This window comes from Scyliorhinus canicula, chromosome 2, assembly GCF_902713615.1.
Source record: "Scyliorhinus canicula chromosome 2, sScyCan1.1, whole genome shotgun sequence".
NCBI lineage: Eukaryota > Metazoa > Chordata > Chondrichthyes > Carcharhiniformes > Scyliorhinidae > Scyliorhinus > Scyliorhinus canicula.
The window spans coordinates 55,870,488-55,895,906 of record NC_052147.1 but is presented as its reverse complement, the minus strand read 5'-3'; the positions used below and the strand labels follow the sequence as shown (position 1 = coordinate 55,895,906).

Here is a 25,419-nt window from a genome sequence, read left to right as displayed (position 1 = left end):
CTGATTTTCCAGCAGCTCTCTCGCAAGTATTAGAAGCTGCAGTGGACAAGATTTGAACTACTGCAGGCCCCCGAGTCTTAAGTCCCAGGAATCCAGGACCAGATACGTATGGGGATCTCATGGTAGGGTGGGAACATGAAGGCCCGTGCGGGGGACAGTTGGGGGTGGGTGATGGGGGAGGCGGAAAGAATATGTTGGTGGAAAAGCTGGGGAGAGGAGGAAGCACACACGGGGTTTATGGAGGGGTGGGTAGGCACTGATGTTGATGGAGATTCTCCCGTCCTTTTTTTTTTGTATTTTATTTATTTCTAAAAAATAAATTTAGATAGCCTATTTTTTTTTCTCAATTAAGGGGCAATTTAACATGGCCAATTCACCTATCCTGCACGTCTTTGGGTTGTGGGGGGTGAGGCCTACGCAGACACGGAGAGAATGTGCAAACACCACACGACAGAGACCCTGAACTGGCATCGGACCCGGGTCCGCGGCGACGTGAGACAGCAGTGATAACCACTGTGCCACCATCCCGCCCGTCACCCCTTCCTGCTCGAGACATGAGCTGGGTCACTTTCTAAGCTTCCCCCGCTGCCCCTGAACTCTTCCTGCCAACCTGAAATCATATTATTTATTAGTGTCACAAGTAGGCTTAACACTGCAATGAGGTTCCTGTGAAAATTTGAGGCTAGTTGGGAAACAGCCCTTAAATGGTCATTAATTGGCCTCTCGAGGGCCTCAATTACAACAAGGGCGGCTAGCTGGCCTAGGCCTTGCATCTCCCACTGTAAAGTTGTGGCGAGGTTAAGGCTGATACGATGCCGGTGGGAAAGCTATCTGAGGCATTTTATGGTCCACATATCTGTAGGTCTACTGGTGGGTGAACACAACATTCTTCCCTATGTTTCATTGCGATCATCTCCCTCTCTTCTAAACACTGGGGAATATTAGCTTTGTCTCCTCAATCATTCCTCACAGGACAGATCACTCATCCCAGGAATCAGTCTAGTTAACTTTCTTTGGACTCCCTCTAAGTTATATCTGTCCTCCGGTAAGGAGACTAAAACCGTACACAGCATTCCGGGTGTGGTCCCACAGACGTCCAACGTAATTGTAAGAAGACGTTTTTACTCTAGCACTCCAATCCCGACCAAGGCGAACATATTCTTTTCTTTCTGAATTGCTTGCAGTACCTGCATGTTCACGTTCTGTGACTGATGTACAAGAACACTCAGGCCCCTTTGAGTATAACCATTTCTCAGTCTCTCCCCATTTAAACTATTCTGTCTGATCAAAATCACAGAAGCAGAGTTTCTGATCAGCATCACATTGATATTTGCGGACGTTTACAGTGTGCAAATTGGCTGCAATGTTTCCTTGATTATAGCAGCGATTAAAGAAGCATTTCAATGGCTGTAAGGCGCTTTGGGATGTTTGCTGGTCATGAAAAATCTTCCTTTTCTTTCTGTTGTATTTCTCTTTCCAAAGTGAATAACTTCATAATTCTCTACATTATATTCCATCTGCCATGTTCCTACCCACTCACTGAACCTGTCCATATCTCTTTATAGCTTCTGCAGCCTCATCAAAGATCTCCCATCTAAATTTGTATCATCAGTGGAAGCTGTTGATGTAGTGGTAATATCACTGGATTTGTAGCCCAGAGGCCCAGACTAATGCTCTGGGAACATGGGTTCACATCTCACTGTGGCAGATGCTGGAATCTGAAATCCAATTCCTAAAATCTGGATCTGGCCAAAGTAGACTGGGAACACCTTCTTGTGGGAAAATCTACTGCAGTGTGATACGTTCAAAAGTGAAATGGGAAAATACAAGCCCAACATGTTCCCTTTAGGGTGAAATGTAGGAGCAACAAGCCCAGAGAACCCTGGATGTCTAGGAATTTTCAGGACTGGATAAGAAAGAAAAGAGAGGTTTTTAGCAGGTTCAAAGGGAGCCAATCAGTGAAGGCCTTAGTGGAGTATAGAAAGTGCAGGGGAGAACTTAAGAAACCAATTAGGAAAGCAAAGCGGGGGGGGACATAAAATGGCATTGACGGGTAAGATGAGGGAGAATCCCAAGATATTCAAAGTATGTTAAGGGGAAGAGGATAACCAGGGAAAGTGTGGGGCCCATTTGGGACCAAGGGTCAATTTGTGTGTGGAGCAGGAGGACATTAATAGGATGTTAAATGAATACTTCACATCCGCCTTCACTCGGGAAAAGAATTTAGATATAAAATTCTGGGAGAAGGGCTGTGAGGTTCTTTAACAGTTTGACATAGGGAGCGAGAAGGTATTGGAGGTTTTGGCAGGCTTAAAAGTGGACATGTCCCCAGGTGTGGATGATTGTACCCCGGACTGCTGTGGAAGGCGAGGGAGGACATTATAGGGACTTGGACCCAAATTTTAAATTACTTCTGGCCACAGGGGAGGCGGCAAAGGATTAGAGGACAGTTAATATGGGTTCACTTTTCAAGAGGGGTGGTAGAGATAAACTTGGGAATTACAGACTAGTGAGTCTCACATCAGTGGTCGAAAAACTATTGGAGAAAATTCTGAAGGAGAACATGAATCTCCACTTGGAGAGGCAAGGTTTGATCAGGGATCGTCAGCTTGACCTTGTCTAATAAATTTGATTGAATATTTTAAGGCGGTGATCAGGTGTGTAGATGAGGGTAGTGCAGTTGATGCAGTTCATATAGATGTCATCAAAGCCTTTGACATGGTCCCATATGGGAGACTGGTGAAGAAGGTAAAAGCACATGGGATCTAGGGTAACTTGGCAAATTGGATTCAAAACTGGCTTAGTGGTAGGGGACAGAGGGTGATGATAGAATGCTGTTTGTGTGACTGGAGGTCAGTGTCCAGAGGTGTACCACAGAGATCAGCGCTACGTCCCTTATTGTCCATTATATATAATGATATATATATAAACGATATAGATGAGAATGTTGGGGGGGGGGGGATGATAAGTAAGTTTACAGATGACACAAAGATTGGCAGGGTGGTTAATAGTGAGGAAGAATAGAGTCTCTGATATTTAGAATAGTCTCTAGGGGGGAAGAAGGGGAGGGTAGAGTCTCTGATAGTTATAAGGCCCTCATGAGGGAGGAAGGGTCCCAGACGGAGGAACTGAAACTTAAATGGGAGGAGGAGCTAGGCGGGAAAATGGAGGACGGACGGGCTGTGGGCAGAGGCCCTGAGTAGGGTAAATTCGACCGCGACATGTGCCAGGCTCGGGCTGATTCAATTTAAGGTCGTTCACCGGGCCCACATGACGGTGGCTCGGATAAGCAAATTCTTTGGGATGGAGGACAAATGCGCTAGGTGAGCGGGAGGACCAGCGAACCACGTTCACATGTTTTGGGCATGCCCTACGTTTAGGGGGTACTGGGAGGGATTTGCGGGTGTCATGTCCCGGGTGCTAAAAACAAGGGTCGCGATGGGTCACCAGGGGTGGCAATTTTTGGGGTTTCGGAAGACCCGGGAGTCCAGGGTGAGAAAGAGGCCGATGTTTTGGCCTTTGCTTCCCTGTTAGTCCAGCGACGAATACTATTGGCGTGGAGGGACTGAAAGCCCCTGAAGACTGAGCTGTGGCTTGCGGACATGTCGAGTTTCCTGGGTATGTAAAAAATTAAGTTCGCCTTGGGGGGATCTGTACAGGGGTTCGCCCGGAGGTGGCAACCATTTATTGACTTTGGGGGGGGGGGGGGGGGGGGGGGGGGAAGAGTAGGAAGGATAAAATGGCGGGTAATGCCGGTGGGAGAGGAGCAGGCTTGTGCAGTATGTTACGATTGAAGTATTGAATGTACGTGGATGTTTGCACATTTTTGTCTTTTTTGCTTTCTTTCTGTTGATGTCTGTAACTGTTTACAAAGCCAAAAACTACCTCAATAAAATTGTTTATTAAAAAAAAATTGTGAGGAAGACGGTCTTAGGTTGCAGGAAGATACAAATGGGTTGGTGAGATGGGCAGATGGAATTTAACCCTGAAAAGTGCAAGATGATGCATTTGGGAGGAGTAACAAGACAAGGGAGTACTCAATAAACAGCAGAACACTAGGAAGCTCAGAGGAATAGAAGGTTCACGGTGAGATAGAAGGAAGCGGAGGAGATTCAGCAGGATGTTGCCCAGAATGGAGCATTTGAGCTGTGAAGAGAGGCTGGATAGGTTGTGGGTGCAATATGAGATATTTACCCCTACAATAAAGCTGACCAGGTCAGGTGGGCAGGCTCGCTATCTGCATCCTTATCCAACACTGGCAAAAAGCATCAGTGGTGTGGGAATCCCAGAATCGGATCCTGTCCACCATTTTTAAATGTCTCTGGGGGTGACCCAACTCTGCGAAAATCCAACCAAAAATACTTGTTCGAAACCTCTTGATTCCTATTATTAATGCTACAGTCTCATCCTCTAATGGACGAATGCTCACTTTAGCCATTCTCTTCCTTTATATATACTTGTAAAAGCGTTACCTGTCTGATTTTATTCTTCTTGCTAGTTTACTCTCATATTCAAATTTTTTTTTTTCATTTCTTTTTTAGTCATCCTTTCATTTCTAAAACTTTCCCAAACTTCTAGTCCTACCATTAATCTTCACAACATTTATTTTAGTTTGATAAACTAGTTTCAGAACCAAGTTTCTGTCTCTCAAATTGAATGTGAAATTCTATCATGCTGTGATCATTCTTGCCGAGAGGGTTCTTTACAATGAGATCATTGATTAACTAAATTCCTTAGTTAGCCATGGATGGAACATAAGAACATAGATAATAGGAGCAGGTGTAGGCTACTTGGCCCTCGAGCCTGCTCCTCCGTTAATGAGGTTATATCTGATCTTCTGCCTCAACACAATATTTCTATATCCCTTGATATCTTTAATATCTAGAAATCTATCAATCTCTGACTTTAACATATTCAATGACTCCGTCTCCACAGACCTTTGGGGTAGTACATTTCACAAAATCACCAGCTGAGTGAAGGAATGCCTCCTAAATAGCCGACCTTTTATTCTAAGACTATGCCCCCGGTTCCAGATTACCCCCCCGCACTTGCCCCCAGCCAGGGGAAACATCCTTCCTGCATCTATCCAGTTGAATGTAGAAGAATTGTGTGTGTTTCAATTAAATAACCTCTCATTGTAGTAAACTCTAGAGAATAAGGCCCAGTTCCTACAATCTCTCCTCATAGGACTATCCCGTCATCCCAGAAATCAGTCTGATGATTCCTTCGTTGCTCTCCCTCTGTGGCAAGTAGATACTTCCTTGGGTAAGGAGACCAAAACTATGCAATACTCCAGGTGTGGTCTCATCAAGTCTCTATACAATTGCAACAAGACAGCTTTACTCCTGTATTAAAATCCTCTTGCAGTAAAGACCAACATACCAGTTGCTTTTCTCGTGCATTGTCAGAGATTCATTCTTTCTCAATGTAATATATCTTTGTTAAAAGTTATGAAATATCTCCTTAAATGCCGACCACTACTTCTGTACTGTCTTACCTTTTATCTATTCTTCTAGTCTACTGTAGCCAACTCTGCCTTCATACCTTTGTAATTGCCATATTTAAGTTTCGGACACTAGTTCTGGAGCCAAGTTTCTGACTTTCAAATAGAGTGTGAAATTCTATCCAGCTATGATCACTTTTGTCCAGAGGATCCTTTTATTATGAGATCATTAATTAATCCTGTCTCATTACACATTACCAGGGACTAAAATAACCTGTTTACTCCTTGGTTCAAGAATGTATTGTTCCAAGAAACTGTTCCAAATATGGCCATCTCCTTACTGCTACATCTTTTAATCTGGTTTCCAATTGGCATTCGTCAATTTGCCCTTTAATACTTACGCAGTTTGTTTTGCTCAGATGTAAGACTTTAGTTTTGGCTGAACTAAATCACTCAAGTCGATGGAAACAATTTTTTGTGATAAACACTCTTTCCCAAACCCTTTCTCAGGGTGCAATATTAAATCCAAAATTGTTTGTTCCCTGGTACCTTGATTGGCCCCATCTGGAAAATGATCTTGAATGCTTTCCATGAACACTTCCTCCATGCTACCACTGCAAATTTTGCAGATGAAAGTTCCCCATGATTATTATATTTGTTGCGTGCATCTCTAATTTCCCCAATTTATACCCTGCCTGATACTCCAGCTTCTGTTAAGGCTTGATACCAATGGTTCTGTCTCTTTCTGTTTCTGAACCGTTGGAAGTCCCAGTTGCAACTTCAATGAACTATCTATCCCCCTGACTATGCTCTCCTGTATCACAAACATATTCCTTTTCACTTCCCTGACCTGAATGTCCTCCGGTACCATAGTCAGTTTGCTGATCCACTCTGTAAACTTTGTCCTCAGCCACACCAGTAGCAGGTACCGGGTCGGATAAGGGAAAAGTGCAAATTAGGAAAAGGGCAGCAGGGTTTTGGATGAGTTTAAGTTAGATAGAATCATAGTGCAGAAGGAAGCCATTTGGCCCATCGAGTCTACACCGGCACTTAAAAGAGCACCCTACCTAAGCCCACATCTTTCGATTCCGGCTTGGGTCACTGTCTGTGCGGAGTCTGCACATCCTCCCTGTGTGTGCATGGGTTTCCTCCGGGTGCTCCGGTTTCCTCTCACAGTCCAAAGATGTGCAGGTTAGGTGGATTGGCCATGCTAAATTGCCCTTAGTGTCCAAAATTGCCCTCAGTGTTGGGTGGGGTTACTGGGTTATGGAGATAGGGTGGAGGTGTGGTCTTGGGTAGGGTGCTCTTTCCAAGAGCCGGTGCAGACTCGATGGGCCAAATGGCCTCCTTCTGCACTGTAAATTCTATGAAAACCCAGTAATCCCACCTAACCTTTAGACACGAAGGGGAAATTTAGCATGGCCAATCTACTTAACCTGCACATCTTTGGACTGTTGTGCTTCCTCACGTAACAGTAATGGCTACATTTTAAAGGCAATCTGTTGGTTGTAAAGTTCTTTGGGATATAATGAAAAAGTGATGAATCAATATAATCATCCTTGTTTTCTCTTTGTTTATTTAATACTGCTAACAAAACGTAGTGTTTCGCGCCAGTGTTCAAGATAATTATGGATGTGAGAAATTCCCCTGGTGTATAAGCTAATGGTAAAATACAGATGATACAGGTAGTTAAATCTAATTAAGTTACTCACCTGCCCTTGGGTCATCATATAACTGGTCTTCCATAATTGACTCAGCGGCACTTCCTCAATATACACACCCTTCTTGTAATTGCAGCTCTTTAGGTATTTCTCTTGATCTTTCTGCAGGTAACTTGAGACCTGAGACTGCGAATCCATGTCAGGATGGAAGGCATTCTTGTGACGAAAGAGCACAGTGTTTTCCAATAAATGAACGTGAACACGTCTGCAAGTGTGCACCTGGCTACCAAGGAGATGGCAAAGTTTGCACAGGTGCGTGAAAAGAATAAATGTGTAGCCTGTACGGTACAGTGCTGCTTGGTCTTTGCTACACCTCCTTTAACGTTCTCTTCCATTCGAACTAGCATTTTGTTAACTAACACTGACTAAGAAAAGTACGTCTACATTCTGTGGAAGCTGGATAGAATGGAGATTTAAACTCACTTCAACAGCATATTCAGGGATTCATTTTATAGCGATATGATGATGCAGTATATATTTCTATGTCATAAGTACTCATGCAAAGAATTAACAAGTGGAAAAATGGTAGAAAAACAGTATATTAGAATTGAACTGACATGGCTAGATTTTAGCTAGATTTTCTGTCATTCCCCCCCAGTCCCTGCAGTGGATGCGATGAGCCATTCCACTCCCCCCCCCCCCCCCCCCCCCCCCCCCCATCCCCACCCCAGGTCGCTGGGGAACGCGGCACTTGGTAGTGGCTGGGAAAACCCGCTCTTTGTTTCGACACCTTTTCCAGCATTTCATTCATGCTGGCATGGAATTTCTACTTTGCAAGGCCTGGAAATTTTGATAGATCCTATTTCATTAGGTCTCTGTCGTACATACTAGCTGTTTCTATCTGGGTCTGGGGCCTCCCTGTGATGTGTGAGTCAATATTGCCTAGAGCCCACTTGAAATATGCAAATTAAATTTGCAGACGGGCCAGAAATCCATGCACAGAGGGTAAGTTGAAGCGGAGTAAAGGGGCAACTTCTGTTACCCGAATTTTGGTAGAACCATGTATCCATAGTCTTGAGAAGTTTTGAACGGAGGTTGGCGTATGTGAAAGGATTGTTTTGAGTAGTTTTCTGGTTTAACATAGAACGATACAGTGCAGTACAGGCCCTTCGGCCCTCAATGTTGCACCGACAGGAAAAAAAAAAACTAAAGGCCATCTAACCTACACTATGCCCTTATCATCCATATGCTTATCCAATAAATTTTTTAATGCCCTCAATGTTGGCGAGTTCACTACTGTTGCAGGTAGGGCATTCCACGGCCTCACCACTCTTTGCGTAAAAAACCCACCTCTGACCTCTGTCCTATATCTATTACCCCTCAATTTAAGGCTATGTCCCCTCGTGCTAGCCACCTCCATCCGCGGGAGAAGGCTCTCGCTGTCCACCCTATCTAACCCTCTGATCATTTTGTATGCCTCTATTAAGTCACCTCTTAACCTTCTTCTCTCTAACGAAAATTACCTCAAGTCCATCAGCCTTTCCTCATAAGATTTTCCCTCCATACCAGGCAACATCCTGGTAAATCTCCTCTGCACCCGTTCCAAAGCTTCCACGTCCTTCCTATAATGAGGCGACCAGAACTGTACGCAATACTCCAAATGCGGCCGTACTAGAGTTTTGTACAACTGCAACATGACCTCATGGCTCCGGAACTCAATCCCTCTACCAATAAAGGCCAACACACCATAGGCCTTCTTCACAACCCTATCAACCTGGGTGGCAACTTTCAGGGATCTATGTACATGGACACCGAGATCCCTCTGCTCATCCACACTACCAAGAATTTTACCATTAGCCAAATATTCCACATTCCTGTTATTCTTTCCAAAGTGAATCACCTCACACTTCTCCACATTAAACTCCATTTGCCACCTCTCAGCCCAGCTCTGCAGCTTATCTATGTCCCTCTGTAACCTGCAACATCCTTCCGCACTGTCTACAACTCCACCGACTTTAGTGTCGTCTGCAAATTTACTCACCCATCCTTCTGCGCCCTCCTCTAGGTCATTTATAAAAATGACAAACAGCAACGGCCCCAGAACAGATCCTTGTGGTACGCCACTCGTAACTGAACTCTATTCTGAACATTTCCCATCAACTACCACTCTCTGTCTTCTTTCAACTAGCCAATTTCTGATCCACATCTCTAAATCATCCTCAATCCCCAGCCTCCGTATTTTCTGCAATAGCCGACCGTGGGGAACCTTATCAAACGCTTTACTGAAATCCATATACATCACATCAACTGCTCTACCCTCGTCTACCTGTTCAGTCACCTTCTCAAAGAACTCGATAAGGTTTGTGAGGCATGACCTACCCTTCACAAAACCATGCTGACTATCCCTAATCATATTATTCCTATCTAGATGATTATAAATCGTATCTTTTATAATCCTCTCCAAGACTTTACCCACCACAGACGTTAGGCTCACCGGCCTATAGTTACCGGGGTTATCTCTACTCCCCTTCTTGAACAAAGGGACCACATTTGCTATCCTCCACTCCTCTGGCACTATTCCTGTAGCCAATGATGACCTAAAAATCAAAGCCAAAGGCTCAGCAATCTCTTCCCTGGCTTCCCAGAGAATCCTAGGATAAATCCCATCCGGCCCCGGGGACTTATCTATTTTCACCTTGTCCAGAATTGCCAACACTTCTTCCCTACACACCTCAATGCCATCTATTCTAATAGCCTGGGTCTCAGCATTCTCCTCCACAATATTATCTTTTTCTTGAGTGAATACTGACGAAAAGTATTCATTTAGTATCTCGCTTATCTCCTCAGCCTCCACACACAACTTCCCACCACTGTCCTTGACTGGCCCTACTCTTACCCTAGTCATTCTTTTATTCCTGACATACCTATAGAAAGCTTTTGGGTTTTCCTTGATCCTACCTGCCAAAGACTTCTCATGTCCCCTCCTTGCTCGTCTCAGCTCTCTCTTTAGATCCTTCCTCGCTTCCTTGTAACTATCAAGCGCCCCAACTGAAACTTCACGCCTCATCTTCACATAGGCCTCCTTCTTCCTCTTAACAAGAGATTCCACTTCTTTGGTAAACCACGGTTCCCTCGCTCGACCTCTTCCTCCCTGCCTGACTGGTACGTACTTATCAAGAACATGCAATAGCTGTTCCTTGAACAAGCTCCACATATCCAGTGTGCCCAACCCTTGCAGCCTACTTCTCCAACCAACACATCCTAAGTCATGTCTAATGGCATCATAATTGCCCTTCCCCCAGCTATAACTCTTGCTCTGCGGGGTATACTTATCCCTTTCCATCACTAACGTAAAGGTCACCGAATTGTGGTCACTGTTTCCAAAGTGCTCACCTACCTCCAGATCTAACACCTGGCCTGGTTCATTACCCAAAACCAAATCCAATGTGGCCTCGCCTCTTGTTGGCCTGTCAACATATTGTGTCAGGAAACCCTCCTGCACACATTGTACAAAGAATGACCCATCTAATGTACTCGAACTATATCTTTTCCAATCAATATTTGGAAAGTTAAAGTCTCCCATAACAACTACCCTGTTACTTTCGCTCTTTTCCAGAATCATCTTCGCCATCCTTTCCTCTACATCCCTAGAACTATTAGGTGGCCTATAGAAAACTCCCAACAGGGTGACCTCTCCTTTCCTGTTTCTAACCTCAGCCCATACTACCTCAGAAGAAGAGTCCCCATCTAGCATCCTTTCCGCCACCGTAATACTGTCCTTGACTAGCAGCGCCACACCTCCCCCTCTTTTGCCCCCTTCTCTGAGCTTACTAAAACACCTAAACCCCGGAACCTGCAACAACCATTCCTGTCCCTGCTCTATCCATGTCTCTGAAATGGCCACAACATCGAAGTCCCAGGTACCAACCCATGCTGCCAGTTCCCCTACCTTATTTCGTATACTCCTGGCATTGAAGTAGACACACTTCAAACCACCTACCTGAACACTGGCACCCTCCTGCGAAGCCAAATCTGTGCTCCTGACCTCTATACTCTCAATCTCCCGTACCCCAAAACTACAATCCAGGTTCCCATGCCCCTGCTGAATTAGTTTAAACCCCCCCAAAGAGCGCTAACAATTCTCCCCCCCCAGGATATTGGTGCCCCTCAGGTTCAGATGTAGACCATCCTGTCTATAGAGGTCCCACCTTCCCCAGAAAGAGCCCCAGTTATCCAGAAATCTGAATCCCTCCCGCCTGCACCATCCCTGTAGCCACGTGTTTAATTGCTCTCTCTTCCTATTCCTCATCTCACTATCACGTGGCACGGGCAACAACCCAGAGATAACAACTCTGTTTGTTCTCGCTCTGAGCTTCCATCCTAGCTCCCTAAAGGCCTGCCTGACATCCTTGTCCCCTTTTCTACCTATGTCGTTAGTGCCAATGTGGACTACGACTTGGGGCTGCTCCCCCTCCCCTTAAGGACCCGGAAAACATGATCCGAGACATCACTTACCCTTGCACCTGGGAGGCAACATACCAAACGTGAGTCTCTCTCGCTCCCACAAAATCTCCTATCTGTGCCCCTGACTATTGAGTCCCCAATTACTAATGTTCTACTCCTTTCCCCCCTTCCCTTGCAGTGCACCTGTCCAGAACTGATCTTACTTTGACAGCCTGAGGGTTTCTGAGAAGGCAAGGAATTATTTGTCCCCAAGAAAGTAAAAGATTTGGAGCCAGCATAATAAAGGGGAGGTGAAACAGTTTTTGAGGAGGAGACGCCACACAAACTGTTTTTAGAAAATACTTTATTAGGGTATTTGCAAGTTTTTATAATAATAACAATAACAACAACATAAACATGGTACAATAAACATTTCCACCCCATCACAATCTCCTCCCCCCCAGGGAGGCAAAGGCCAAGACATCGGCCACTTTCGCTCCCTGCACCCGCGACACTCCAAAGATCGCCACCTCCGGACTCGGCACCACCTGTGTTTTGAGTACCGTGGACATTGCCTTCGTGAAAACCTGCCAGAACCCTCTAAGCTTCGGGCATGCTCAAATCATGTGGACATGATTTGCTGGGCTTTCCGCGCACCTCGCACACCTGTCCTCTACCCCGAAAAACTTACTCATCCGGGCCACCGTCATGTGTGCCCGGTGGACTACCTTGAATTGTATCAGACTAAGCCTGGCACATGATGAGGAGGTATTAACCCTGCTAAGGGCATCCGCCCATAGACCCTCCTCTATCTCTCCTCCTAGCTCGTCCTCCCACTTGCCCACTTAAGCTCCTCCACCGGAGTTTCCTCCGCATCCAAACGTTCCTGAGAAATATCTGATCCCTCTCCCGCCCAGGTACTGGAGACTACTCTGTCCTGTATCCCCCGTGGCGGCAGCAGCGGCAAGGCAGGAACCTGCTTTCTCAAGAAGTCTCGTACCTGCAAATACCTACACCCATTCCCTGCTGGCAAATCAAATTTATCCTCCAAGGCTTTCAAGCTGGGGAAGCTCCTGTCTATAAATAGATCACCCATCCTCCTAATTCCTGCCCTTTGCCAACTCCGGAACCCACCATCCAGCCTACCCATCACAAACCGATGACTATTATAAATCGGGGTCCAAACCGATGCTCCCTCCACTCTCTTATATCTCCTCCACTGCCCCCAGATTCTCAGAGCCGCCACCACCACTGGACTTGTGGAGTATCGGGCCGGCGAGAACGGAAGAGGTGCCGATATCAGTGCTCCCAAACTTGTGTCTTTACATGACGCCGCTTCCATCCGCTCCCACACCGACCCCTCCCCACGACCCACTTCCTAATCATGGCCAAATTAGCCGCCCAGTAGTAATTGCAGAGGTTCGGCAGCGCCAACCCACCCTCCCCCCGACTGTGCTCCAGCAACACTTTCTTCACTCGCGGGGTTTTACCCGCCCACATAAAGCCCGAAATAACCTTATTCACCCGCTTGAAAAAGGTCTTAGGGATGAAGATGGGGACGCACTGAAAGCCAAACAGAAATCTGGGGAGAACCGTCATTTTCACGGTCTGTACCCTCCCTGCCAGTGATAGCGGGGGAATGTCCCATCTCTTAAAGTCTACTTTCATTTGTTCTACGAGCCGGGATAGGTTTAACTTGTGCAGTGCCTCCCATTCCCGGGCCACCTGGATTCCCAGATATCGAAAGCTCTTCCCTACCATTCTAAGCGGCAGCTCTCCCAGCCTCTTCTCCTGCCCTTTGCCTGGATCGCAAACATCTCGCTTTTCCCCATGTTCAATTTATACTCCGAAAAATTACCAAATTCCCCGAGGATCGCATAACTTCCCCCATCCCCTCCAACAGGTCTGAAATATACAAGAGCAGGTCATGTACATAAAGCGAGATCCGGTGCTCCACCCCACCCCCTGAACCAGCCCTTTCCAGTTCCTAGAGGCTCTTAACGCCATGGCCAATGGCTCTATGGCCAAAGCAAACAGTAACGGGGAGAGGGGGCACCCTTGCCTCGTCCCTCGGTGCAGTTTAAAATATCCCGACCTCAGCCGGTTCGTACGCACACTCGCTACTGGTGCCTGATAGAGCAACTGCACCCAGTTAATAAAGCCCTCACCAAACCCAAACCTTCCCAGCGCCTCCCACAGGTAATCCCGCTCCACCCGACCAAACGTCTTGTCCGCATCCATCGCTCCCACCACCTCCAACTCCCCTCCTTCTGAGGGCATCATAATAACATTCAAAAGCCTTCGAACATTGGCCTTGTGTTGCCTGCCCTTTACAAATCACGTCTGGTCTTCCCCTATCACCCCGGGGACACAGCCCTCTATCCTTCTGGCCAATATCTTAGCCAGAAGTTTGGCATCCACATACAGTCGAGAAATCGGCCTGTATGACCTGCATTGCTCCGGATCCTTCTCCCGTTTCAAGCTCAATGAAATCAAGGCCCGCAACATTGTTGGGGGGGAGGACTCCCTTCTCTGCACCACACAAACTATTACCCTACTCGCACGGACTTTACAGCTCTTGGTAACTTTTTGAAGTTGGCAGTAGGAGCTATGTGTGAGGAAAGAAAAGTTTATTTTTACAAAAAGCTATGAGAGAGCTCTGCCAGCTTTTGCATTGAAGACTGTAGCTGAGATCATCTGCTGAGCAGCTGTGCCTGCGCTGTAAAACCTATCAGTAACACAATTTCTATGCTTTTGCTCCTTTCAAGCAACCATGTGGAATGCATGTAGTTTGGCATGATAGCAAGAACATTGTTATAGGACTATCCAGTTACTAGTACCTCCAAAGTTCAGGGTGAAAGAGATGGCACCTATATGGCATTGCAAGCTCTTACCTTAAATCCATGGAACAACTTTGACTCGCTGAATGTTCAGATCATGTGTAACTAGCCCCAATAATTCTCTATGGAAATGCCAACTTCACTGGAGGTTGATATGAAGTCTCCATCCTCAGGACGTTCAGCTTTCCTGATCTTTCCTGTCTTGAGGAAAAGAATGAGGTGAATAGATTGTTTATTGCCAATCTATGTGAGCTCCTTGCTACCAGGCATAATGGCTCCTCCTTCAGAGCACCATGTTTCAAAAGAGATATCAGAGAGAATAAGAGGAGCCTTAAAGGAATGCTTTCATTGCCAGGAAAGATCAGCTCCTGAACGTTTATCATGTTGTAGCTCACTTGGCCCTGCACATCTTTGTCATCCAAAAAAGCCCAGTTATCAGTGATTCCTGGAGAGGTGGCCTCAGCAGCTTGTGGGGAGAATGCAATGCCGTCACGAGGACTGTAACCTGGTGGATTTGTCAGCGCCATTTGAAAAGAAGACCCAAAAGCAACTCATCAATTATTATCTTCTGCCTCAATCTTTCCCCTTGCCATAATTCTATTTCCCTGCCGTAAGTGCCATCCATATGGTAGAACCTAATCGTACCTCATTGTGCACTGCCTCAACTAAACTCTTCTAGTCTTAATTAGCTCCATGAAGAGCTCAGCACAAAACAGATGTTCCTATTCTTTTATTAAAACAATGTGATAAATAATAATTAGCCAACCCATTTTTTTTAATGCAACATACGTTCCCTGGCTATTTCAACATGCCTTTTGTTTCCTATTCTGCTGCTTCTTGGAGGTGCAACCAGCATCACGGGCGGTAGATAGTTGCTTCATTGGTCAAATGTCTCATGTGACTGAGATGACTCTCCTGTCATGGCATCTTGGTCCTAGAACAGATTGCTGGCTAAATCTCCCCCACTTCCCATTTCATTGTGAATTATGTTGAGCTCGGAGGGGATAGATAATGTGTTTGGTTTGTACCGTCTCTCTATAGAGAAATGGCAACTGTATGCAGATACCATGTGTTATCATTCTCCTGGCTCCAGGATTTGTGTGTCCACTGCGGAGTGGCAGATCTGAAGTAACTATGAAATTCTGAAGGCCTTGAGAGAGAGAGAGAGTGGCCTGTATCTTGTCTCTCAATACCTGACAACCAGTGTACAGGATTCTGTTGGATGTACCCCCGACTTGTTCTAGCTTATGCAATGGAGGTCTCATTTAAATAATCTCAGCAAGCTCCCAACATCATGACTGCGGACATGGCAGCCCGCCAAGATGGGACAGCCGGGGCGTGGGATTGGGGGGGGGGGGGGGGGGGGGGGGGGGGAGGAAGTCTGGGAGCTCCTCTGTGAAGTTGAGCCAGAAGTGCAGCCTAAAGGGAGGGTGGAGCATGGAGGAGGGACTGACAGCAGATGGTATTTTTTATGAGGCTAGGTGCAGCTTTAATGTAAATCTCTTATGAAGGATTGCTGATCATGTTGCTGCAGACCAATTATGAATGTGTAGTGCTTGCATGGCACGTATTTCAATTATATTGCTTCATATTTGCTATAAGACCCCCGATTTGCAGGATGCAGGGCTTTATAAATAGAGGCAAAGAGTACAAAAGCATAGAGGTTCTGGTGAACTGTTATAAAACCCTGGTTTGGCCTTGATTGGTGCACTGTGTCCAATTCTGGGCACCGCGCTTTAGGAGGGATGTGAAGCCATTAAAAATGTGCAGAAAAGATTTTCAACAGTGGCTCCATGGACGAGGAACTTCAGTGATGTAGATAGTTTGGAGAAGCTGGAGTTCTTCTCCTCAGAAGTGACCGTTGAGAGAAGATTCGATTAAGATGTTCAAAATCGCGAGGGGTCTGCACAGAGTAGAAAGGGCGAAACTGTTCCCTGTGGCAGCAGGGTCAAGAACCCAAGGACACCGATTTCAAGTGAATGGCAAAAGAAACAGGAGGAAAAACATGAGGTTCTGATCTGGAATGCACTGCCTAAAGAGTGTGCTGGAGGCAGATTCAACCGTGGCTTTCAAAGGGATATTGGATAATTACCTGAAGAAAAAAAGGTTTGCAGGAGTAGGGGTAATAGGTAGCAGGGTGGAGTTGCTTTTGCAGAGAGTTAGCACAGGCACATCAGGCCCTCTATTCTATAACCATTCTATGATTCTATTCTTCCCTTACCACGTGCCTCCCTGGAACAAGTGGGTCCTCTGGCTGCTCACTTTGAGGATTAATTGGAATGACAGGAAGAATAGAGGGGGGGGGGGGGTTACGTACTGTGTGGCCATTCTCCTTCTGCTTAGCACCCCAAGAAAAACACAAGAAAAGCCGGATGGAAACCATCCTCACTCTTTATTTGCACCACAGTGCTGAGGCCCACCTGCGAAGAACAAAAGGCTATCAGTGACACCTACATCACATTAAAAGGGATTTGCTCCACCCTGCCTCCGCTGTAGAAGCAGGAAAGTGGTTTCATTGATCTGCCAAAGTTTCAATCATCATTCCTTTATATGGGCAGTATTGCTATTTTTGGAACACCAGACAACTACTCCTCTTCATAGAGTAAGATACAGCAACTACAGCTGAGGCCTTTACAGACACTGTGCTTGAATGTACACTTAGAACAATAAGAATGGTGATAATTGTCCACTTTAACATTGTGGACAACCGAATACAAGAAGCTGCAGAGAAGCATTGAATGTATTGGAGAATCTCCAACTGAATTTGTATGCCACTACGAGGGCCTTCCAGGCATCAATTGAAGATTTAATTGGAATCAGCTAGTATGTAGTCATCTGCAGCAACTGAAGTTTGCCAGATGGTGCAATTTAGCAAGGAGCCCCAGCAACAAAACTAGCCTGGTTTTTACTAGCTGCCCCCTCTCCCAAAATTATTAACTTCCATAATTTCCATTCTACAGTCGGTCACTATCTGAGCCCACATATGTGTAGAGCCGGCTTTGTCTCCTCCATCCTGCTAATGTTTCACAATCAGCATTTCCAACTCTGTTGTAATAGTAATAATCTTTATTGTCACAAGTAGGCTTACATTAACACTGCAATGAAGCTACTGTGAAAAGCCCCTAGTCGCCACATTCCGCTGCCTGTTCGGGTACACGGAGGGAGAATTCAGAATGTCCAAATTACCTAACAGCACATCTTTCGGGAGTTGTGGGAGGAAACCGGAGCACCCGGGGGAAACCCACGCAGACATGGGGAGAACGTGCAGACTCCGCACAGACAGTGACCCAAGCCAGAATCGAACCGGGGACCCTGGCGCTGCGAAAAACAGTGTGCAGATGTTGCACTGGATTACAAATAAGACAAGGTGGCTATTTTCAGAAAAGTCAATAAAACGATACCGGATAAATACATGAGAATTAAAACCATTAACATAATGAAGTAAATGATAGCCGACAGGGTCGTAGCAGGGGGGCGGGGGGAGGTTTTGTCTGACAACCCTCTGAACATTTTTGAGGTACTGCCGCCCCAAGTGAATTTGGAAAGCCTTTATGATGTGTTGGATCTGGACTTGAGGCAAACCTTTGATAAAGTCCCACATGAACAGCTGCTGCTGCATTAGCTAAATGGTCTAGACAGACATTGCCTGAACATCCTAATCATGGCACAGCTGTATTTAGAGCTTATTTACAACAAGTGGTGATTAACCAGTTCATTGATTCCTTGAGAAATTTTAAAATGTCCACCAGTGTATTGCCCATTTCCAGCTCGGTGAGACACAGCTTCAACTCCCAGTGCTCCAGTCTGTTGGGCAGGTGATTTTCATGAATGGAAACAAGTGACATTTTCAGATTTGTTTTCTCAGGAGAGAAATTATAGTCATTTGTGTAAATCCAATCTAGAATCTTGAACTCAAAAGGTGAAATATAGCTTCTATTTTCTTTTTAAATGTTTGTCACCAATCTTTTGGCTTCTCCCCCACTCTTCTATGTGTTACCTCCTTATTGGTGCATGATTCCAACTAATTTGTTTAACAAGTAAACAAAATCAAATGAACTGAGGGACGCATTAAAGGGACAGTGCTTTAAAGGGAAACTGCCTTAAACAAAAAGCAAATCACAAATGAAACGTAAGACATTAAACCAAAATGTGATTAATAGGGTCTATAAGGCACCCCAGTCCCTGTGATGTCCAACATTCACTGAAGGTCTCCAGGGTGCCCGTGGATACCACATATTCCCTCACCAGGGACACCTGGCTGTGAAAGTAGCTACAATGCAGGGCACTTCAGTTACTTTATGGAAGTGCCAATTATTTATGCATGGTCCTTAATGGTGCATCTTGGTAGGCTAATTGCTCATCATTGGCATCATCCTATCTTCAGTCAGGAGCAGAATCAAAGTCAACACTCAAGGCATTCCACGCTCGGTGGGCACCACAGGGGATGGATTGTTTCATCGACTCCTCTTCCCACACTTTGATTTGATGTTTCTTCTCAAGTTTCCGTTTCTCTTTGTTATTTTTGGGCTGCCCTCCTATTAGGAACGGCCCCCTTTTAATTTGTCCCCGAGTTAAGTTTTTGTTCTTCTATTAAGTTGATAAACCCTAAAATAAATCAAAGTCAATTCTCCTTCAGTGACACAAGGTCAATTGTTGCAATCCAAATGACAATCTTTTAACAACAGCACAGAAAGGGAATGAAACTTGGGATCTTCCTGGGTTTAAAAAATGTTGTCCTCGGAATGTGGGCAAAACTGTAAGGCTGCATTAGTTACCCAGTCCTAACTGCTTTGAGAAAGTGGTAATGGGCCTTCTGCTTGTGTTGATGATGCTCCCCTGATTTGTATAAGGTAGAAAATTCCAGGATATTTACCCAACAACATTGATGAAATAGTGACATATCTCACAGTCAGGAACTTGGTGATTGGAGGGGAAACTTGGAAATGATGGTATTGTGGACAATGATGATGATTTTTGGGCCCAATCAACTAAATAGAATAACCTAAATTAACTGAGGGACAAATTAAAAAGGTCCGCTCCTGGTAGGAGCACTGTGCAAAAGTAACAAAACCAATGAAAACTTAACAATGTCAAATCATAATGTGAAAAGAGGGGTCGATAAAGCAAGCCAACCAGGGGCTGGTTTAGCACACTAGGCTAAATCGCTGGCTTTTAAAGCAGACCAAGGCAGGCCAGCAGCACAGTTCAATTCCCGTACCAGCCTCCCTGAACAGGCGCTGGAATGTGGCGACTAGGGGCTTTTCACAGTAACTTCATTTGAAGCCTACTTGGGACAAATAAGCAATGTTTTTCTTTTCTTTTCTTTTTCAACCCCTGCGACGCCCACCGGGCACGGAAGGTTGTGGACAATGACTATTTGGACTTCATTTTCAGCAAATTATTAGTCAATTGCTTATCTGGATAAAACAAATGAGTTGAAGTTCACTTAGTGCGGTTAAAGCATTCTGGGTGAGTTTGGGGCTGCTGCGGTAACACTCCAAAAAACACACATTCTTCTGTTGACCTCCACTCCTTACCCTGCCAAATAATTTGAGGTTAGAAGAAGGAAGGTTATCTATTTTTTTTTTTGCAAGCTCTGTATAGCAAAAGGTGAAATGATTCATGTTGTCCAGATGGGAAGGAAAGCTGTGTATTCTTTTTAAATAAACATCCACCAGCTGGATCTGCTTCCACCTTGTAATTTTGAAACTATTTAACCCCCACCTTGCACCTTAAATGAGATGGCTCCAGGATTTCAATAACTTCATTGCTAATTGGAAGGCACTCACTTTCAGGAAGGCTTTCCTTTATCCCTGTATAACTGGAATTAATGCAACGAGAATTCACTTTTTCCTCAGATATTGACGAGTGTGCTGATATTGGTTCCCATGAATGCGGAGAACATACCGATTGTATCAATGTTCCTGGATCCTATGGGTGTGAGTGTCAGCGTGGCTATGAAATTCTAGGGAATGGGAATACATGTGTCCGTAAGTGTTTTTAGATCTCTTTTTAAGTAAGATTATTTTTTTGTGACGGTGCTTAGTAACTAATAGACACCAACTGTTGTAATCAATTCATTTCAAAGATGATATTAGTATAGATCAGGGGTGGGCAAACTACGGCCCGCGGGCCGCATGCGGCCCGCCAAAGGTATTTCTGCGGCCCACCAAGTCATTAAAAAAAAAAAAAAAAAAAAATTTTTATTAAAAATTTTTTTTTTTTTTTTTTTTTAATTTTTTTTTAAGGTTAATGCGGGGGGGCTGTTGGGTTACTTACTGGTATAGGGTGGATACGTTGACTTGAGTAGGGTGATCATTGCTCGGCACAACGTCGAGGGCCGAAGGGCCTGTTCTGTGCTGTTCTATGTTCTATATGAGGCGCCCAGAATCATAACCGGGTGAAGTAATTATTTTACTTAATATACTATGCGGCCCTTTGTGAATTGTGAATTTCTGAATGTGGCCCTTGCACGGAAAAGTTTGCCCACCCCTGGTATAGATTATCATAGATTATCATAGAATTTACAGTGCAGAAGGAGGCCATTCGGCCCATCGAGACTGCACCGGCTCTTGGAATGAGCACCTTACCCGAGGTCAACACCTCCTCCCTATCCCCATAACCCAGTAACACCACCCAACACTAAGGGCAATTTTGGACACTAAGGGCAATTTATCATGGCCAATCCACCTAACCTGCACGTCTTTGGACTGTGGGAGGAAACAGGAGGAAACCCACGCACACACGGGGAGGATGTGCAGACTCCGCACAAACAGTGACCCAAGCCAGGAATTGAACCTGGGACCCTGGAGCTGTGAAGCATTTGTGCTATCCACAATGCTACCGGGCTGATATTGGTTTCCATGAATGAATCTGAGGTATACTCTCCTTATTATCTCAATATAATTTCAATGTTCATTTTTCATCCCAAAGAATCTCTAGCATTATTAGATCTGGTTGGGTAAATTTTAGCGTTAAACACTTCTGAAAGAAGGCACCAATGGACTTATTAATTTGATGATTGCTTTGATCCGAATATGGGCTAATGAAAAGTGGCTTATGAAAAGTGAGAAACAAACTGCATGTTTCTCATTCAGTCTTGTTCAACCGCAATCATGGAAAATTTGTGCCAAATTATAGGAGTGTTTTTACTCCAGGACAGACATGGAGATCGTGGTCTTAGCAGGCTTCAAATTAACATTGCTTGCAGAGACGAAAATGAACACTAAGAAGGAGATTTCTGTCTCAGCCAGTGTTCTTCAACCACCAACACTGAATTTACATAGCCGAGTTTATTACAGTGAAAACATTTGAAACTTTTCATTTCTTTTCCACTCTCCTGGATTTTCTTTTTAATCTGAGGTACACTCTCCTTATTATCTCCCATCAGGTCACCTTTACCTTTACCACTTGAGTATTTCTCATGTCCCCAGTTTCTATCCCTCACAGGCTGAAACTGATGTCGGAAACCAAGCTTTGATTTATGAACGAATTCATAATCATCTGCCATTTCTGCTGCTAATCTTGTGTTTTAACCCTCTGCTCTTCCACATGAGTTCTCACTACATCAGGAATTGAATTTTTAAACTCCTCCAAAAGTATAATTTCTCTGAGAGCTTCATACGTTTGGTCTATTTTCAAAGCCCTTATCCACCTATCAAAATTACTCTGTTTGATCCTTTCAAACTCCATGTATGTTTGACCAAATTCTTTCCTTAAATTTCTAAACCTTTGTCTGTAAGTTTCAGGCACTAGTTCATATACACCTAAGATGGATTTTTTCACCTCCTCATACGTCATATATCTCCTCTGGTAGTGATGCAAACACTTCACTAGCCCTACCTATCAGCTTTGTTTGAATCAGTAATACCCACATGTCCTGTGGCCATTTCATTTGTTTAGCTACCTTCTCAAATTAAATGAAAAAGGCTCATACCTCCTTCTCATCAAACCTTGGCAATGCTTGGACATATTTAAATAGATTCCCAGCAAGTCTTCGACTTTGACGCTCTTTCTCACTATCCTCATCACTATCGTCCAACTGTAAGTTTCCCTTCACGTCTGCCAATTTTAACTGACTGTCATGGCCATTTTCTGAAGTTCAAACTCTCTCTCTTTATCTTTTTCCCTGATCTGTATCTCCCTTTCTCTTTCTTTTTGTTCTGCTAGGGCTATTCTTTCTTTTCTTCTCTCTTCTCTCTCATTTTCTTTTTCCTCTCCCTTTTTTCCCCTTCTCTCTCTTTCCGCTCTCTCTTTTTCCTCTTTCGTATTCAAGCTGCTTTAATTCTTTCTCATGTTACATTTGTTTAATTTGTAACTGAATTTTTGCCATTTCCAATGAGTCAATCTGTATCTCAGGCAACTTTAAATGCTTAGCCACCGCCATAATTACCTCATCTTTTTGCATTTTGTCAGGTAATGTTAACTGCAATGTTTTTGCCAAATCAAACAGTCTGCTTTTAGTCTCTGTCCGTAAGGTACTGCGTGTGACCGTCTCCACTCCCAAAAACTTCAGAGCCTCTGAAAGAACCATTGACCACAACACACTCCCTACTTAAACTGAAAAACCACACCTGAAAAGCAACCACAATACACTCACCCTTCACTGTCTTTACGTTCACTAAGCCTATCCAATAGATAGACTTTTATCCCCCTCGAGCCCCCAATTTGTGTTGGGTCAAGGTTTAGAGAACCCCAAAGTGTATCATGGAGTTCACCAGACCCACAACTTTTAATAGATTGTGATATGGGGAGCACACGGCCCACTCTACAGGTGTCGTACAGTAGAAATGGAAAAGGTTTTTAAAGCAAAACAATGTTTATTCTATGAAATCAAATTAACATTTTTAAAACATAAAGTGAACATCTTAGCAACCAGAAATTCAAAGATAACCCCGAAAGAATACAACACTAAGTAATGCTGAAGCTGTCCTTTTAACATCCATAAGACTTTTAAAAAACCTTTAAACAGAAGCGCATCAGGTTAAAGTCACTACTGAGAACAGGTATTTGTTTTAAATCACCAAAGGATCGATTTACAGTCTTTAGATTACAGAGAGAGAGACTAATACGCCTTCTGGCTGTGACTGCAGCTATCCAGCTCTGAAAATGAAACGAAAACATACCCTGCAGCAAACAGCCTAAAATGAAAGTAAAAAGCTGACAGACAGCCCAACTCCACCCACACTCTGACATCACTGATAAACACCCATTTCCTAAAGGTACTCTCACATGACACTTATGAAAGTATTGGTGCGGGGGAGAAAAAAGACTCATTGGCTGGATGAGGAGGTTGGGGGCTGGAAATCATGTGATGACCCCTCCGGGAATACATCTAACCAGAGCTGGCCGCTCTATTCCCAGAACATGGTTTGCAGTCACTTTTACAAGGGGTGGGGTAGGGGGGGAAGAAGAACAAATAGGTAACAGCTGGTGCATTTCTTCCACTAGACATTACCAACGGTAGTGGTTGTGCCTCAGTGTAATTAACTACTTGAGCAAAATTGTACTTAGTAGCAGAGAGATTTGATCAAAAGGGACCTGCAGTATCAGATGAGTGCTTGCCCTGTATTATCAATGGAAGTTAGCATTGCTCTTAGCTCATACAGTAGCAATCATTCCAGGCATCCGCAGGAAATATTTCCGGATCGGATGGTAACATAAAATATGATGACACTGTGCATCCAACAGAACCCTTAATATCATCAATTGTTTAGGAAAATGAAGTTTTGCCGTGACAACTGGGACATCATGGGCACTATTTACTTAACTATTATGCAGCAAGCAGCAATCCTTTGGCATACCTAAATATAAACGGCCATTATGAACATAGGAAATAGGAGCAGGAGTAGTCGAAGTAGCTCCTTAAGCCTGTACTGCCATTCAGTATCATCATGGTCGATGAACTCAACTGGACTTTACTGCCTGCTTCCCAGATTCCCTCATTACCTGAGGGACGAAAACTTTTTTTTAAAACAGCCTTAAATATACTCAGCGATGGAGTATCTACAACTCTATGGGGTAGAGAACTCCACAATGCGCAACTCTTTGAGTGAAGCAGTTTTTCCTCATCTCAATCTGAAATGATCAGCCCCTTTTTCCTGACACTGTTCTCGTGTCCTAGATTCTCCAGCTACTACCCTGACCAGCCCCTTCAGAATCCGAAAGAAAAACAGAAAAAGCTGGGTAAACTCATCAGGTCTGGCAGTATTTGTGGTGAGGGAAGCAGAGTTAACATTTTGAGTCAATATGATTCTTATTCAGAGCTGAAGAGCTCCCACCTATTGGTGATCTTCAATGTTGCTCCGCCCCCACTCTAGCAGTATATAATCCATCGTATTTCTCCCTCCTCTTTAACCCTGAAGAATCATATGGGCTTGAAAGGTGAACTCTGTTTCTCTCTCCACAGATGCTGCCAGACCTGCTGAGTTTTTTCCACCATTGCATCCACAGTATTTTGCTTCAGAATCTTGAATGTTTCAATGATTTCTCATTTCTCTAGGCTCCAGGGAATGTAGGCGTTATTTACTCAGCATGTTATTATAGGACAGCCCTTTCATTCCAGGAATCAGTCTACTGAACATAAGCTGTCCCACCTCCAAGGCATGTATATCCCTCCTTAAAATGTGGAGAACGGAACAGCTACAGAACGCCTGATGTGGTCCCACCAAGTCCTGTACAATTATAGAAAGGCTTCCTTTTATTTTCCACTCTAATCCCTTTGCATTAAAGGCCAACATGCCACTCGCCTTCCTAATTGCTTGCTGCACCTGCACGCTAACTTTCTGTGTGTTGCTTGTGCAAGTACCCAAGTTTCTCTGAACGTCAACATTCGCAAGTTCTATGCCTTTTTAATAAACATTCTGCTCCTCATTTCTTAATACCAAAGTGAATAACTTCACAATATCCCACATTATACACCATCTGCCACCTTGTTATCGACTCAACTGCCTTGATTTTTAACCTCTCGTCCTGAATCCGACTCCCAGACAATTTCTGGCTCCTAACCCCATGGCACATCGGCATCGCTCCC

General features: G+C 44.5%; 1 protein-coding gene across 13 annotated transcripts in view; it reads left to right on the top strand.

Annotated features, from left to right (window-relative positions):
* The window catches only part of nid2a (nidogen 2a (osteonidogen)), a 232,828-nt gene that overhangs the window by 28,968 nt on the left and 178,441 nt on the right, over window positions 1-25,419 (top strand). For all 13 annotated transcript variants that reach the window (XR_005458155.1, XM_038778768.1, XM_038778760.1 and 10 more), the window contains exons 9-10: window positions 7,273-7,416; window positions 20,246-20,377. Coding sequence is in view for 12 of the 13 variants with exons in the window: in XM_038778768.1 (XP_038634696.1) it covers window positions 7,273-7,416; window positions 20,246-20,377 (276 nt within the window). In the remaining variant the exon portion in view is untranslated. The remainder of the gene's footprint in view (window positions 1-7,272; window positions 7,417-20,245; window positions 20,378-25,419) is intronic.